This window comes from Salvelinus namaycush, chromosome 42 (assembly GCF_016432855.1).
Source record: "Salvelinus namaycush isolate Seneca chromosome 42, SaNama_1.0, whole genome shotgun sequence".
Lineage (NCBI taxonomy): Eukaryota > Metazoa > Chordata > Actinopteri > Salmoniformes > Salmonidae > Salvelinus > Salvelinus namaycush.
The window spans coordinates 16,626,285-16,641,351 of NC_052348.1; the positions used below are offsets into that span (position 1 = coordinate 16,626,285).

General features: G+C 42.8%; 3 protein-coding genes across 4 annotated transcripts; all 3 read right to left on the reverse strand.

Moving 5' to 3' along the window:
- Positions 1 to 207: 207 nt before the first annotated feature.
- Positions 208 to 2,085, reverse strand: LOC120034687. The gene is made up of 3 exons (XM_038981291.1): positions 2,000 to 2,085; positions 1,261 to 1,753; positions 208 to 1,112 (listed from the first exon to the last, which is right to left on the reverse strand). The coding sequence occupies exons 1-3, from the start codon at positions 2,037 to 2,039 to the stop codon at positions 683 to 685; spliced, it is 963 nt and encodes a 320-aa protein (XP_038837219.1). The 5' UTR covers positions 2,040 to 2,085; the 3' UTR covers positions 208 to 682.
- A 1,664-nt stretch (positions 2,086 to 3,749) lies between these two features.
- toporsa (topoisomerase I binding, arginine/serine-rich a) lies at positions 3,750 to 8,490 on the reverse strand. 2 transcript variants are annotated; one of them, XM_038981699.1, is made up of 2 exons: positions 8,143 to 8,490; positions 3,750 to 7,328 (listed from the first exon to the last, which is right to left on the reverse strand). In XM_038981699.1, exon 2 carries the CDS (start codon positions 7,317 to 7,319, stop codon positions 4,584 to 4,586), a length of 2,736 nt encoding a protein of 911 aa, XP_038837627.1. In that variant the 5' UTR covers positions 7,320 to 7,328; positions 8,143 to 8,490; the 3' UTR covers positions 3,750 to 4,583. The 2 variants fall into 2 exon arrangements, with proteins under 2 accessions (XP_038837627.1, XP_038837625.1); XM_038981697.1 differs by having other exon boundaries at positions 3,751 to 7,328; positions 8,002 to 8,490.
- Positions 8,491 to 9,079: 589 nt separating this feature from the next.
- Positions 9,080 to 11,734, reverse strand: ndufb6 (NADH:ubiquinone oxidoreductase subunit B). Its single transcript, XM_038981706.1, has 4 exons — positions 11,443 to 11,734; positions 10,950 to 11,042; positions 10,395 to 10,439; positions 9,080 to 9,242 (listed from the first exon to the last, which is right to left on the reverse strand). The coding sequence occupies exons 1-4, from the start codon at positions 11,620 to 11,622 to the stop codon at positions 9,177 to 9,179; spliced, it is 384 nt and encodes a 127-aa protein (XP_038837634.1). The 5' UTR covers positions 11,623 to 11,734; the 3' UTR covers positions 9,080 to 9,176.
- Between the last annotated feature and the right edge of the window lie 3,333 nt (positions 11,735 to 15,067).

Genomic DNA, 15,067 nt, shown 5'->3' on the forward strand with positions numbered 1-15,067 from the left:
GCCATTGTAAGATCTGGAATTTGTAGGTCAGGAACACCATCATTAAATTCAAGTGCCCACAAATATTAACATAAACCGTACTGGCGAAATGTAGTTTCTCAAGGGGATGGCCACGACCAATCAAAAGTAAAGAATACTTTCCCTTTTATTTTGCTGATTAACGGATTAGATATTATAAGGGGAAAAGGGAAACACACTCAGACAATGTGGGGAACTTTTATATATTTATTTGAGATGTATATCAAGAAGAAAACACTTTTTTTTCACATATGATCATTGATACACATGCATTATTGACATCAAGTAAATATGATTGATTATATTTCGAAAATATTTGATATGATAAGGTTATATGATTGATTGCATATAGATTGCCATGTCAAATCATCAGCTTCTACTTCCTATGAGCTGTATAATGTGGGACAGTCTGATTCTAACCATCCTCTTCTGATGACCATGAGTTGATGCTGGATGCTCCCACTGAATGCAGAGTTCATCAGTTCCACTGCATAGTGTTTAACCATGGGTTTACCCTGGGGAAAGAATCAAATAGAAACGCCTCAATCAAAACCTGAAGTGGGGTAAGCATAGCATATGATCTGGTATCAAGTAGTCTTTCAAGTCTTTCTTGAAAAAAGTATTACTTTACTGATTGTGTTATATGACTGTGGCTGAATATCACTTACCTCTTTAAGTTGGGCACTTTCAGCATTGCCAACACTTTGATTCTCTTTGGGTCGTAGACACAGTCCTCCTCTTGGTTGCTCGGCACCATGCCAACATTAGGTGGAACCCAGGCAGTGTCAAAGCCATGCACAGTGTGCCAGTTGTATTGGTTGTCATGACCTTTTTTGTTGATGACTTTAACTCTGCCAACATTCACCTTTACTTTCAGAACCATCCTGTCTGAGTCAGAAGAACCAAGGGGGTATCTAATGACTTTTCGGATGTCTCGACTGAGGTAGACACCTGCACCAAGCATGCCATCTTTGGAAGGTTTGAATCCATTTCTCTGTATATCCACAGCAATCTGTTTTGATGTTCCATGATACATCACGTAGACGTGGCTGTCCTCAGGGGTGACTCCACTCTGAAGATGATCATACTGAGATCTGTAAGACAGGAACACCATTTGTGTTTATAGATATGTAAGAAATTATATTGTGTTCAGTAGGTTAATTATTTTTAAGGTACATTATATCTACATTTATTGAAAAAAAGTGTTGTATATGAAACTTTAACAGTCTTTTTCATACTTACAAGTTATCTTCAGTAACCTTCATGACCTCGATGACTTTGATTCTCTTTGGGTCGTAGACACAGTCCTCCTCCTGGTTGCTCGGCACCATGCCAACATTAGGTGGAACCCAGGCAGTGTCAAAGCCATGCACAGTGTGCCATGTCTTCTGCATGGGGTGGTTCTGCTTGTCTATGACCTTAACCCTGCCGACATCCACTCTGACTTTAAGTACTCTTTTCTCAGAGTCAGGAACATCAAGAGGGTATTTACAGGCTTTTCGGATGTCCCGACTAACATAAACACCTGCACCAAGCATTCTATCTGCACTTGATGGTTTGAAGCCTTCCATCTTAATCAACTCTGCGCCCTCTTTTGAGCAGCCATGAAACATCACATATTCTCTGTGATCTTCAGGATTAGACTTGCTATCAAGCAAGTTGATGTAGTATGGGGAGTCAGGGTTAACATCCATAGTAACCAAACTGCTGTTAAATACACCTCTGCTGAAATGAGCTGTAATTTAAGTACATACATTGCAATTACAATTTGTAAGTTAACATAGTTGAACATTCCTAAGGCTGAAACTGTTACACTAAATTGTTATGGCTGAATAATATTTCAAAATATGCTGAATTATTACACTAGCATTATAACACGATCATGTAAAGACTTATTTATTAAGTAAACAGGGGTTGTTTGATAGCCAAGTGTCCAGTAATAAGTTAATGTGTCTCGAAAAACAGATGAGACCGTTCTTACCTGCTGCTGCCAGACAAACGCAGGAATACTCCGTATGCATAGGAAACTTAGCGTTTAGGTTTCAATTCCTGACTGCAGGCAAATCTTGCCTATTTAGGTTTCGTTTCCTGGTCTAGTCTTGCAGTGGCGACCTGTCATTCAGGACAAGTGAGCACCACATTTTTTGCAAAAATAAATACAAAAATTACAATAAAATATATTTTTTTTGGGGGGGGGGGGGGGGGGGCTTGCCTGTTTTGCATGTAATTTTGGCATTCATACGTGTCATATATCAGTTTGCAAACAATGTAAAAAAATATATATATATATAATTGAGTTGATAAAGCCGCATACACACATGGTCTCTTTTTAGTTTTCTTGAGTAAGGCAGCTATAAAATGCAGGTGTTTCAGCCTAGCTCAGTGCTTTCTGTGGTGGTGGGACGAGCCAGCAGAAAATAGGAGCATTGCGCCGTGATTGGCTCAGTGTTCTGTCACTCATGGAGACACTACCTCATCACCAAGTTTAAGTCCTTAGTAAGACATCCAAAATTTCAGCCCTTTGGGTCCTGCCATGGAGTTATATTACAAGTGCCCTTCAAAGAAGGCTCAAGGTCATTGGCCACAGATAAAATTACATCAAATCATGTTATATGTAGAGTAGCTTTGATTGGACTGATCATGTCAACATCTTACTTTCAAAGTCTTAGCTAGCAGTCATCATGAATCAAGTAGACAATCTACTGGCAAATCCTTTTGAATCCTTGTCATATGAAGAGAAATTATAGATAAAATGTATCGGTGCTCATCGGCCATTGGACATAAAGATTACACAATAAATTGGGAATAGCAAATTCAACAATGAGTCGTTTGGAAGGAATCAGTGGCTAACTGCAAGCAATGCAAAGTAACCACTAGCCTGCTATTCAATGGAGCGGCTGTGGACCGCCGCGCCACCTTCATGTTTAAGTGAGCACATCACAAGCCAAGGCGAGTCCAAAACAGAAATGTCTTGTATGCTGCTGCATAAATTATGTAATATGCAAGGGAGTTATGTATACGGTAGCTAAGAAAGTAATACTAAGTGTATATTGTGTAGTAAGCTGTTAGTAGCCCATGTGTCTCACCCTAATAATTTGGTCTAATTTCACCTCTTAATTTCACCTAACGTTACTGTTCTGACTCGGTGGTGCTGCACATGTAGCTTATAACCTGTTTTTGAGAAATGTCATCATCTAATATTGTAAGAGGTTTCATTGTTTGCTTATATGTCCCCTTTATTTATCCTACGGTTCTGACTTGGTGTACCGGGGAAATACTGTAAGAGCAGCCCATGTTCTGCATTCTGTTGCTGTACATTTCAAAAGTCCTGAACACATAGTTAAATTGACCACGTCCGTCTATGTCGCTCATTAATGTCTTAATCGAAATTACGTAATGCCTCTTATCCGCTCATCGTTCCCTTATGCCATAGTTTGTACATCTCAATTGTCAGTAGAAACCACATTTGTTTAAGCAAGTCAGCCATATCAGTCATGTTTTTTAAAAAGGCAGTAAATGAGGCTGAATGAACTGTTTCGCTGCCAGACAAGGCTCCGCTGATAGCCAGGTGTAGCGGTGGTAAGGCTTCACTTCATGGTGCTGAAAAGAAAGCTCTGTTGTTGGGACAGCTTTATGTAGACCCTAACAGTTTGTGGGCACCGCTTGTTGCCGTTATAGTGCAATTAATGTATTGTTTAGTGTTGTGTTCAGTTTGCCCCACCAAGATTTACATGCTAAAATCCCCACTGTAGTCTTGTACCTACAGCTTAGCATCATCTTATCATATCTCAAATGAAAAGCAGCCACGCCCACTCAGATGAGAAGCCTAATCTAATGGGGACATAAACACATGATACTTCTTACTTTCAAGAATTTTGTTATTGCACCACTGGCAAGTTGATGTTCATTTATCACACTAGAATCAGCTTGAGTAACGTGTTAGCATCTTAATCGTAGTAGCATCTGTAAGGGTCTAGAACTCTCATGCCATCCACATGAAAGGATGCACACTCAGGCAGTAACCATTACATATGTGGCCTCCAACTAAGAGCCACTGGCCAATGCTGACTTATTCAGAAGGAGATCATATCAGCTGTTGATTTCAGTTTAGAAACATTTATTACTATTTACAACTCCACAGTTACAACAGTTTTTCCCATATTAATTTATTGGCTAGTATAAAGAGCAGTTTTCCATCAGACTACATGAGCAGCTGGTAGAAAAGGTTTGGTTTCAACACAACAGTACAAGCTACATTAGCTTTATAGCCCATGTTATCCCTGAGATTGATGCATAGAAATGAATGACTGATAAGAAATGAGTTGAAGTATTTTATACAAATACTTTTTAAATGTAGGCCTTACAGACAGTCACTGTAAATAAGACAAATAAAACCCAATCTTTGACCCCCTTTTTTTTTTTTATACCTCATACAGCAAAGTGGCACATCCCAAATGAAAGAGCACCTTTTGGCAGAACAGTACATATCAAATATCCTACATAGTGATGTGTAAAATTAACTTTTAAAGGTAAATTAAATGTCTTCCTACATACCGGGGCCAGCATTATGATTCTTCCAAAAAATGACTTGTGTTGTCATTTGAAGGACTATGAGAGTTTGCCTCATCCGCAGAGGCAGATTGGGACAGAACCCCCTCACTATGTGTGGGTGTGTCAGTAGCAGCAGCAGCATTTAGAGGAGGCTCCGCCTCCAACACTCCACTGTCCAGACCCACAGGTGGAATCTGCTGTTCCCAGTCTTGTAACATGGACTCCAGCAGGCCAGAGTCTGCAGGGTTGCCTGTGGTGGTGGTTGTGCTAGGCGCTAGCACGCTGTTGCTAGTGCTGCTGCTTACCGGGCAGGTGTGGTTAGCATCGTTAGCGCCTGCGGCAGTATGTTGGTCACTGTCGCTGTCTATGGTGATGACAGTGGGCGAGTGTTTCCTGGACCCTGTGCGCTCTTTGCTCCTGTGCCTCTTGCCCTTCTTCTTGTGCTGCTTCTTCTTCTTCTTCTGGTGCTTCCTGGTTTGCTCCGAGGAGCTGCCCTCATAGATGATCTCCACGCTGAGGCTCCTGCTCCTCTTCCCCCCCGACTTCTCCTTGGACTTCCTGTGACGCTTCTCTTTGCTCTTCTTCTTGTCTTTCACATAGAACGAGGTGGTGGAGGAGGGAGGCTCGTCGAGGGCTTTGGAGGACTGGTCTTTGGGGGCAGGTTCCTCCAGGTGTCTCGATTTGTACTTTCTCTTCCCGCTGGGCTTCTCGTGACGAGACTTCCTGTGAGCGCCGGACGGCGAACAGGTGCTGGAACGACTTCTGGAGCGCCTCTTATCCCGCCGGTGGGAATCCGGACTCTGGCTCGGGGATGGGGACCTGCAATCGATGTTCCTGTGTGAGCTGGAGTAGTAGGACCTCCTCTCTGTGTAGAGCGTGGCACTGCTGTCCCTCTCACTCTCCCGGCTGTAGTAGTGCCAGTGATAGGAGTGCGACGATGAGTCGTGGCTGCGGCCTGATCGGCTGCCATCTTTATTGTCCCTCTTCTTCTCCCATTTAGTGTGGGAGCGGTCGCGGCTTTGGGAGCGTGACTGCCTCCTGCCTCTGGACAGAGTGCTGTCGCTGTTGATGGAGATGGCCGGGCTCTTGGTCGAGCGGCTGCGGTCGGCGCTCCTGGACCTCCTCCTCCGGTCTCTGCTTCTCGACCGTGGCCTCTCTCTAGATCTATCTCGACTGTGACATCTCCTGACGTCTTTTTCAGTTTGTCCTCTGTTTTTGCTTGCTGACTTACTGGATGATGTCTCACGTCTAATTGAGGGTGAGGTGTTACGTCTCTCCTTGGAGCATGATACATCTTGCTTCCTTTCCACCCCCTCTGCCTTCCCAGGACATTGGCCTTGAGAGGAGGCGGGGCTAAGGCTGGTGAAGCGGATGTGTTGAGGCAGCCTGGGCACTTCGTCTTTGATCTCCTCCAGAACAGACTCCTCTGAGTCAGAGGACAGCTTGACCAGCTCCGGAGTCCTTTCAGCAAGGGGTTTTACAAAGCCCACGATGATGCAATCGTCATCGCCAGAGGAGGTACACGCCGGTCCGTCCTTGTCGGTTTTCACCCAAGCAGAGTCCGCAGTCAGGCGAGGGGCCTTTGGCTGTGACACTGCTCCGCACTCCTCCCCCACACTGCTTTCTGAGTCCGAGTCTCTGATTGATAGCAGCAGGGCCCTGGTGGGTTCTGTTGTGGAGTACGAAGGTCCGGGTGTCTCGTCGTCCCATGTTGACTGGCTCAGGGCGCCCCCGGACATGGGGTCCCCCGGGGGGTCCAGCTCCACAGAATCGCCCTCCTCCTCATCCTCAGAGATGGCAATCACCGAGGAGTTGGAGCTGCTGCCCTCGTCCGAGGACGGCGCAGGGCAGTCGTAGACGGCATGCTGGTCGTAGGCCTCCATGTTGAAGGGTGCTCGGGCGAAGTTGACAAACTCGTGCAGGAAGTGATCGGTGCGGGCCTGGAGGAAGGGCTGCAGCTCCTCCTGGATGGCCTGGTCCTCCATGTCATAGCGGGTGATGCGGGACATGATAATGTGCTGCACGATGTTGACCAGGGAGCCGTGAGCGCCGTACAGCACCACCAGCTCTCTCTTCAGCCAGGGCAACAGGCGGTGCAAGCAGGCCGGGTTCCTCTGGAAGAACTCCGCCGAGATGTCCCGGGAACGACCGCCGTCCCGCACGCTCCGCACTCGCACCCCTCGCCGGTAGAGCGCCCGTCTGAACTTGATCATCTCCTGCTCACGGAGGCTGCGCACAGTCCGGCCCTCGCTCTCTGCCCGCCTCCTGGCCGCCAGGCGCGCCATCATGCGACGGAGGCCTCGGTCCTGCCGAGGAGGGGGGGAAGCCCCCGTTAGGGCCTCGAACATGACCCCGTTGTCGGGGGGAGGGGATGTTCTTCTCTGGTCCTGCCGACGCGCCCCCGTCAGCGTGGTGCGGTAGCGGAACCGTTCCCCTGCGAAACTCCCAAAGGAACCGTTCTCCGTGGGCCGCAGGTCATACTTCTTGAAGTCCTTCTCTGATTGTATACTGTGATAGATAGAGTTGAATGGCTGCTTGCATAGCGGGCACTCGGCTTTGTTCTTGGACCACTCGTGGATGCAGCGGAAGCAGAACTTGTGCAAGCAGAGATCGAGGTAGGCCATGTTGTTGAATCGGTCCAGACAGATGGGGCACTTAGAGTCTGGAGACGCCTCGGCAGACAAAACCTCAGAGGTCTTGTCCGGGGCACTCTTCGTGCGTAGCCGTAAGGTCATCTTTGCTGCTGCCATAGTGATAGTCTAGGGAAGAAAATATTGCCTCGTGTTAAACAGTGTTTTCAATAAAGAAGGGACACAACACAGCACTGACTTTGTTCAAACTTTATTTTCTGTAATATACTGTCACTAGCTAGGCCCATTGGCAGATGCAGACAACTTTTTCATCAACACACCCTTACAAATCATTTTAAAGGTATTAATGCAAACAGGGAAGAATTTTGTAAGACGAGCATCTAAACATGTTGTCATTATCCAATGTGTTACATAATCAGAAAACTATAATAATATAAAGATTGCGTCAGAGCCATTTAGCCACATTGACCATAGATCGCAAAATGAGTGTCAACCAATTTCAACAGAATCTTACAATTACCCCACCACAGTTGTGAAATTATAATAAAGCCCAATAACTTCCCATGTAACGTTATATTACTTGACCGTGTATTTTACTCGGTAAGGTTAACGTTAGCTAGCTCGATAGATAACATTAGCAGCCACGTTAGCTGTTCTGACTCATCTAGGGTTGGACAGTCAACACTCATAATGGTTGACTTTGGCCCCAATCTCTGACCGATAATTCTGACAAGTAATTATGTATTCATGACATGTTTGTGAGTCTGAATTGTGATGAATGACTGCTTGGGTAAATTAGCAAAATAGCTTTCAGCTAGCCATCTTTCGTCCCTTTGCTTACCCCCCCCCCAAAAGCCGGGGATCCGAGGCAAATGTCTAGGAATCCTGTCGGCGACAACACTCAAGACCTCTCATATAATCTTTTCATATTTCATTATTTCCATGTGTACTAAAGAGAAGTAAATTATTTTTGTTTTTTTACCACTCCTCGGAGTTGGCCTCCTGTTTCATACCGTGATGTAATGCTAAAAAAAAAATTCAACGCAAAGGATTATGGTATACTGGAGGATGTTCACCTTCTGCTTTGGAATGAAGTACTTTTTTTATGGTCTCGTGCGCCACCTATTGTCAGTAACTTTTAACACAGAAGATGAATTAGCTGGAAATAAACGTAATATGGACATGCATTAGACAGTGGGGTACTAATAAACCATAGCCATCCATAATATACAAACATCAACTATGATTGTGAGTTTGGTTACACTCTTGGTTACTTGTGTTAAATCGTTTGCAAAGCTATTATAATAAACGTTTAAACAGAGGGTAGTGCGAACAGCCCAGTACATCACTGAGGCCAAGCTTCCTGCCATCCAGGACCTCTATACCAGAAAGGCCCTAAACATTGTCAATGACTCCAGCCACCCTAGTCAGACTGTTCTCTCTGCTCTCGCACAGCAAGCAGTACCGGCGCACCAAGTTTAGGTACAAGAAGCTTCTACCCCCAAGCCATAACACTCCTGAACACCTAATCAAATGGCTACCTGGACTTTTTGCATTTCCCACCCTCTTTTACACCACTGCTACTCTCTGTTGTTATCATCTATGCATAGTCACTTTAATAACTCTACCTACATGTACATATTACCTCAACTAACCAGTACACCCCTGTATATTCTCACTATTGTTATTTTACTGCTGCTCTTTAATTAATTGTTACTTTTATTTCTTATCCGTATTTTTTTTAAACTGCATTGTTGGTTAAGGGCTCATAAGTAAGCATTTCACTGTAAGGTCTACACCTGTCCTATTCGACGCATGTGACTAATAAAACTTGATTGAAACACCGGATCTGAATTACTCAAATAAATGCAGCACTCTTTCCCCCACATTCTTGTCCAAATATACATCTCTGACATGTATTAGTATTGTAAATATTATTTAATGACATATACATAAAGTTTTTACAACAGGGCAGGGACAAAAAGACATTGTGTAATTCTTTCAACTGTGTCTTCTTCAGTGGTGACCATGGCTCTCTGGGAGGTCTGGAACAACCTCTCCCGTCTCCAAGATGGTGTCGCCCTGAACACAGACAGGGAAAATTAACAGATAATGAAAGAGTCAGTTGCTAGATGTCCCTACTCTTTCATTACAAGGTCTAGGAAAGCTGTCTTTTGTAGCTTTTGTAGCTCAGTTGGTAGAGCATGACTATTGTAACGCCAGGGTAGTGGGTTCAATTACCAGGACTGCCCATATGTAAAATGTATGCACGCATGACTAAGTCGCTTTGGATAAAAGCATCTGCTAAAATACATTATTTTGTATTACCGTAGTAGGCCACAATTGCAGTGCAGTTTATATATAAGCTACACTGCAATTCAGTTCTTTACTGTAAACTGCCAAAGTGCACCATTGTGTCAAATGCATCTGTAAATAAATCTATAAGCAATAAATCACATTTTATTGGTCACATATACACATGGTTAGCAGATGTTACTGCAAATGTAGCGAAATGCTTGTGCTTCTAGTTCCGACAATGCAGCAATATCTAACAATTCCACAACAAAACCTAATACACACACATCTAAGTCTGATATCCAGTAGTTCTTCCCGGCTGTATGTAATAACACTTAAGATTTTCTGGGCTAACAATGTAAGAAATAATACATAAAAAACAAAACACGGCAAAGTTTCCTAAGGACTAGAAGTGAGGCGACCCTCTCTGTCGGCATCAATACAAAAGGAAAGGGAAAGGGGGATACCTAGTCAGTTGTTCAACTGAAATGTGTCTTCCGTATTTAACCAAACCCTTCTGCCCACCCACTGGGTACAGATGGCAGTTCAACATCTACTTTTTATTTACATTTGGTTGAGTAGTCAACTAATATGAATTCAATGTGAAATCAACCAAAAATGTCACGCAGTCATTTAGGTTAAAAGTTGGGTGAAAAAAATACTAAATTCCCTTACATTAATGACTTTTGCAAAACCAATTAGTTTTCCATGTTGACATTTGCATTTTTCGGTTGAAATGACATGGAAACAATGTATGTTTCAACCTGTTTTTGCCCAGTGGGCAGTGAATCCACTAACACTAAAAGCCACTTTACAGACACAGATTAATCGTAGTCTGGACTAAAAAGCACTTACAATGGAGATTCTTCATTGTATGTGCTTTTTCATCCAAGACTAGGCTTAATCGTGTTCCTATAACAACATATGAGATGTACTTACAGGGAACAGTCTGGGCTTCAGCTCCACGATGCCATAGGGCCTTTTCTGTGACAAACACACAAGCAGGACAGGTCAATGTTTTAGATTGAATTGAAGACTCTTCTATGACACATGCATGATACAACTTTCAATAGAGCAGGTATAGTGAATGAACACCAACACACAGGGGTAAAAACTGCAATCCACTACTGTATAATAACATTTCATAAATCGGAGCACAATAAACTTTGAAAAGTCAAGGTCAAACACATTATCAGTCCTCGTGACCATTAGGTATCAGACTTTTAAATCAAGACCAGTCTGTCTAGGCAGTAGGTCAGGGATAAGCATTAGGAATGCTGATTTTGGAGTGACACAGCCTGACATTTCGTGTTTGATTTAGACCTGGTGTTTTGAATTTAACCAATTAGGCCCGTGAGGTGGTTGGAAGAATCCAGGTGGTGTCTGGTTGGGCCAAAATCCTCTAACACTCCAGGAACAGGTTTCCCAAACAACAACATTAGTACATGAATGAAAAGACAACAGTATTGTTGGTGTTGAATTGATTGAACTTACAGCAACATGATACTTCACGTAATAATGCACAACCCAGGCAGGGATCAACAACCGGGTCAAGGCAAACACTCCACCAGTGTAGACTTTGTAGGTCTGGAAAGAGAGCAACACAAAGGGGACGTGTGTCACAAATGTTAACAGGTTTTGTTGATTTTTTGCTGACAGCAGTTGATGCAGTTTTTCGGTACAACTACTAGTATCTATGTTACATTCAGGTTGGCAGTGGCACAGATAACGACTGGCATCACACCAAGCATGAGAATACTACTCAACTTGTCTGTCACGAGCGTCAACATGCAACTATGTGGCTATGGTAACTAGTGACGACCCATGCAACTGGCTAGGCTAGCTAGTAAACAGTAACACCGACGTCTCAAAACAAAAACATAGCACGTAGCTATTACACACGCTAGCTAGTTAGTCATTTTAATCCAATTCACACAGCGTTGTTCGTTGATATATTACAATGAAATTGCCAAAATGATGAACTCACGTAAAGCCTCCACAGGGTCTTCGGTTCCAGAAAGCCAGCCCAGAATTTTGCCACAGGCCCGAGGGCTGTCTTTGGCAACACGGGCTCTCTGGGACTGAGCTCTTGGTCCTTCAGCCATTTCCTCCTGAGGTTTGAAATCTGCTCTACGCGGAGCTTTTCGTCTGCTGTGTAACCAGTCATGATTAAGAAGAGCTAGTTCTTATTTTTCTTGATATTCAACCTCACTACAATGACACCATGGAGGACACCGCCATGGAGTGCACAGCCAAAACTCATGAAGAAGAAAACAGTCAACGACAACGGTAACTACACATTTTCCACCTTGGCTGAGTGTGTGAGTGACATCTACGGGACTGGAGGAGGAAACAAAACAGGGAATATTCATGATCACTGATTTCTCTGATACATTGTGCAAAATATGCTACACACAATTGCTTACTACATTTTTTACATTCATCCAAAATTAAGGAAACTCTGTATTATGTATCCATATGCTTTTTACTATAATGGTAAATGCCTTTGTGAATTACTATTAAGATGTCATAAACAGTGAATGATGAGTTTTCTGTTTGGATTCGGTTGCAGCATTATAAACTGTTGTCACCATATGACCATTCTACCACTGTCCCGAGAGCATAAGCAAGTCCTCAATCAATTGTATTTTATAAAGCCCTTTTTACACCAGCAGATGTCACAAAGTGCTTACAGATACCCAGCCTAAAACCCCAAAGAGCAAACAATGCAGATGTAAAAGTAGTGGCTAGGACAAACTGTAATCTAATCTGTGCCCAGTATAGACTGGTGAAGTGTGAAACCTTAGCTATCATCAAACATTATTGCTTCAGAGGGCTTTTTCAATCATTAGTCATTACACTTAAAATACAAGCTGAAATGTTTGACATTTGTACATAATATGGGTTATATAAGGACTAGTTATAATGTGATGTATTATCAATAGTTAATGATACAGTATAGTCAACTGTCTTGATCATCAATGTGTTAAGCAAACTATATCAATGTCTTCTGAAATATAGTGTACTTTATCAACACATCCACAAAATCATTCATTCGTATGTGATGCAGAGTGTAACAGAGTAGGTCAACTAGTGTGTAAGTTGCCATCAATACATAAATCAATGAACAGAAATAGTGTGTTCTCCTGACAGTAGTACTACAGCCAAATATATTTGAGTGTTCCCGCCATTCCTCGTGCTGGGTTGTAAACGAACATCCAGTCTTTGACTTACATGATTGCTTTCTGATGACGGACAGTGTCGAAATACTCAAGACATGAAAAATATGTAAAATACGGATATTTTATGTCACTCGTCAAATAAAACCACTGACATGTCCATCTGAAATGTCTCTCTTTTCTTATTATAATTATGAATTTATTTCCAACTGACCATAGGCTTATATATTCCAAGTACAGAGGACATAAAGGCTTGACGTAAACTCTGTTTAAAGTGGACTTTTCCCCATTGAAACTGATGTGTGTTGTCTTTGCATTTGGATCTGATTGAAATAAGATCTACTCCAAATCAGATACGCTGTGACGGCTTTACATGTGTACAGAACGCACCGAAGCATAAATCAATAGTGATTTATTTTAGTAGCATATCATAAGAATTGGCATCATCCAACGAAAGATATGCACCAGTCCTGTCTATGAAATGCATTGGGAATTGTTTTCAAACCAGAGTCATTTAAATTACACAGGGCCCAAATTATGCATCATTAACAGTGTCATCTGCAGAGATAGTTTAGTAAACTGATAAACCTTTCATCAGAGTCCATGAGGATTTACACAATATAGACTTATATCAGGCGGAATTGCGAGGCCACCAAGTGTACAGTAATCCAACCTGCAGCTTCTATCTAAACCACACACTAATAAAGTGTCTGTGGTGCAACCTAACCCAAGTGTTCCGTTCTTTGCAGGAAGTTGGCACTCGCCATGGTGAGTGCCAAAGAAACCATAGAAGGTTGAAGAGAGCGAACACAACCCCAATAGCAGTTAGATTAGGAGAATGGCCTCCCCTCCACCTTTATCAGTGTATGTCTCCTCTGTGTGTGTACAGCTGCTCTATGAGAAGTATATATATATACAGTATATATTACTTTTGGACTTTGACTCTTACAGCGTATTAGGAAAAAGTGAAAAAATAAAAAGGTTTGCTGCAGATGTAGGATCTTTATTTGATCACCCTGTTGCAGGAGAAGGAAATTAAAAACTTGTAGTGTATGTGAGGTTCAAAAAGGCTTCTGAAGTTTGTAATTTCCACTTTGAAATTTCAGACTTGATGTGTCAACCCCTACAAAAATGTCCATTAATTATAATCCACATAATAATTCTAATTTCCTCTTGCTGCAGGATATTTTCCTGCTGTAGCAAACTGTCTCAAATAAAAGATCCTACATCTGTAGGTCAGAGTTGTTTGAGCGATAGTGCCATTGACTTAAGAGTAAAACATGATAAAGAAAACATTACAGTGGCAATCAAACCAGGCTCTCTTTAGTTGCATGAAAATCAATAAACCCATGACCCTTTCCGTGTATTTTTCCAAAACATGTTGGTACCCCAAGGATGACGCCCCATGCACAAGCAAAGGGACACACCCAGTTTTGATTTACAGCAAGGGGCTGGTTTTGCTACCGCCCTCCTATCAAGTATCACTCAAATACGAGACCATTGAAAGACCATCTCAGACTCCCCCATATGCATCAGACAGCACTGGGGGAACTGGCGTCTTCCTCTCTCACTAGTAGAAGCTTGACCGATGTCCTTTACGGTGTTGTTGGGTCAGCCAGGGGTTCCGGTAAAAAAAATAACATCTTCCCTTGAAATGGGGTCAGGACACACCCCGAAGCCATTTAAATCAATGTCCAGAATTAGGTTCATAGGAGGTATCGTCATCTGTTGGACCAAGGTTAGACCCAGAGAGCTGATCTCCTTCTCTATATATTTGTTTGTGGTTTGGGTAAGGCACACTGTGTCTCTTGGCTAGAACCACAGGGCAGATGGAAGTGTTCGGGATGACTTTCATTCCACCTCTAGTAAGTCAGATCCCATTCTAAAGGGTACATGTCCATCTTCAACCTCCCTAGACTGTCTCCAAACCCACAACCAACCACAGTTATATCTAGACTAGAATATCTAACTACACCCAGCCTTTCCCTTGAATGAAGCATTCATAAAGTATGAATATAATTAATGCTTGATAGAGGGTTTTCTACTAATTCAAAAGTGACTATTTTCTGAGTAGTTCAAGTGACTTGCAAAGGAAAACTGCAATTGACTATTTGACAGGGGAAAGTTTATACTTCAGTGAATATGGCAGTTGCTTACCACCATTTGTTATGAAGTGGAGAAGGTAAGTACAACACAAACTAGTGCTGTGTAATAGCTAAGAAAAAGAGTTGAAGGCATGAAATGCCTGGTTGTTTGAAAAGTGTGTTAATTAGACACTCAATGCCATTTGAGTGATCGACAGCTTGCATGCGCCCGACATATCCCGTCCTGTGAGTGGCTTCCAGAAGTCTTGTGGTGCTACACATGTTACTGCGCCATTCATTTACCATGATGTTGTGACGTGTGCTCTTTCACTATAAAAGCAACCATCTC

Bases quoted from the DNA above. Each gene is read 5' to 3' on its own strand.
- LOC120034687 (XM_038981291.1), bottom strand. From the start codon at position 2,039: ATGCATACGGAGTATTCCTGCGTTTGTCTGGCAGCAGCAG. The intron at 1,754-1,999 runs GTAAGAACGGTC...CTTAAATTACAG, and splicing joins CGTTTGTCTGGCAGCAGCAG to CTCATTTCAGCAGAGGTGTA. The intron at 1,113-1,260 runs GTAAGTATGAAA...CCTGTCTTACAG, and splicing joins AAGGTTACTGAAGATAACTT to ATCTCAGTATGATCATCTTC.
- toporsa (XM_038981699.1), bottom strand. From the start codon at position 7,319: ATGGCAGCAGCAAAGATGACCTTACGGCTACGCACGAAGAGTGCCCCG.
- ndufb6 (XM_038981706.1), bottom strand. From the start codon at position 11,622: ATGACTGGTTACACAGCAGACGAAAAGCTCCGCGTAGAGCAGATTTCA. The intron at 11,043-11,442 runs GTGAGTTCATCA...CTCTCTTTCCAG, and splicing joins AGACCCTGTGGAGGCTTTAC to ACCTACAAAGTCTACACTGG. The intron at 10,440-10,949 runs GTAAGTTCAATC...TGTTTGTCACAG, and splicing joins ACGTGAAGTATCATGTTGCT to AAAAGGCCCTATGGCATCGT.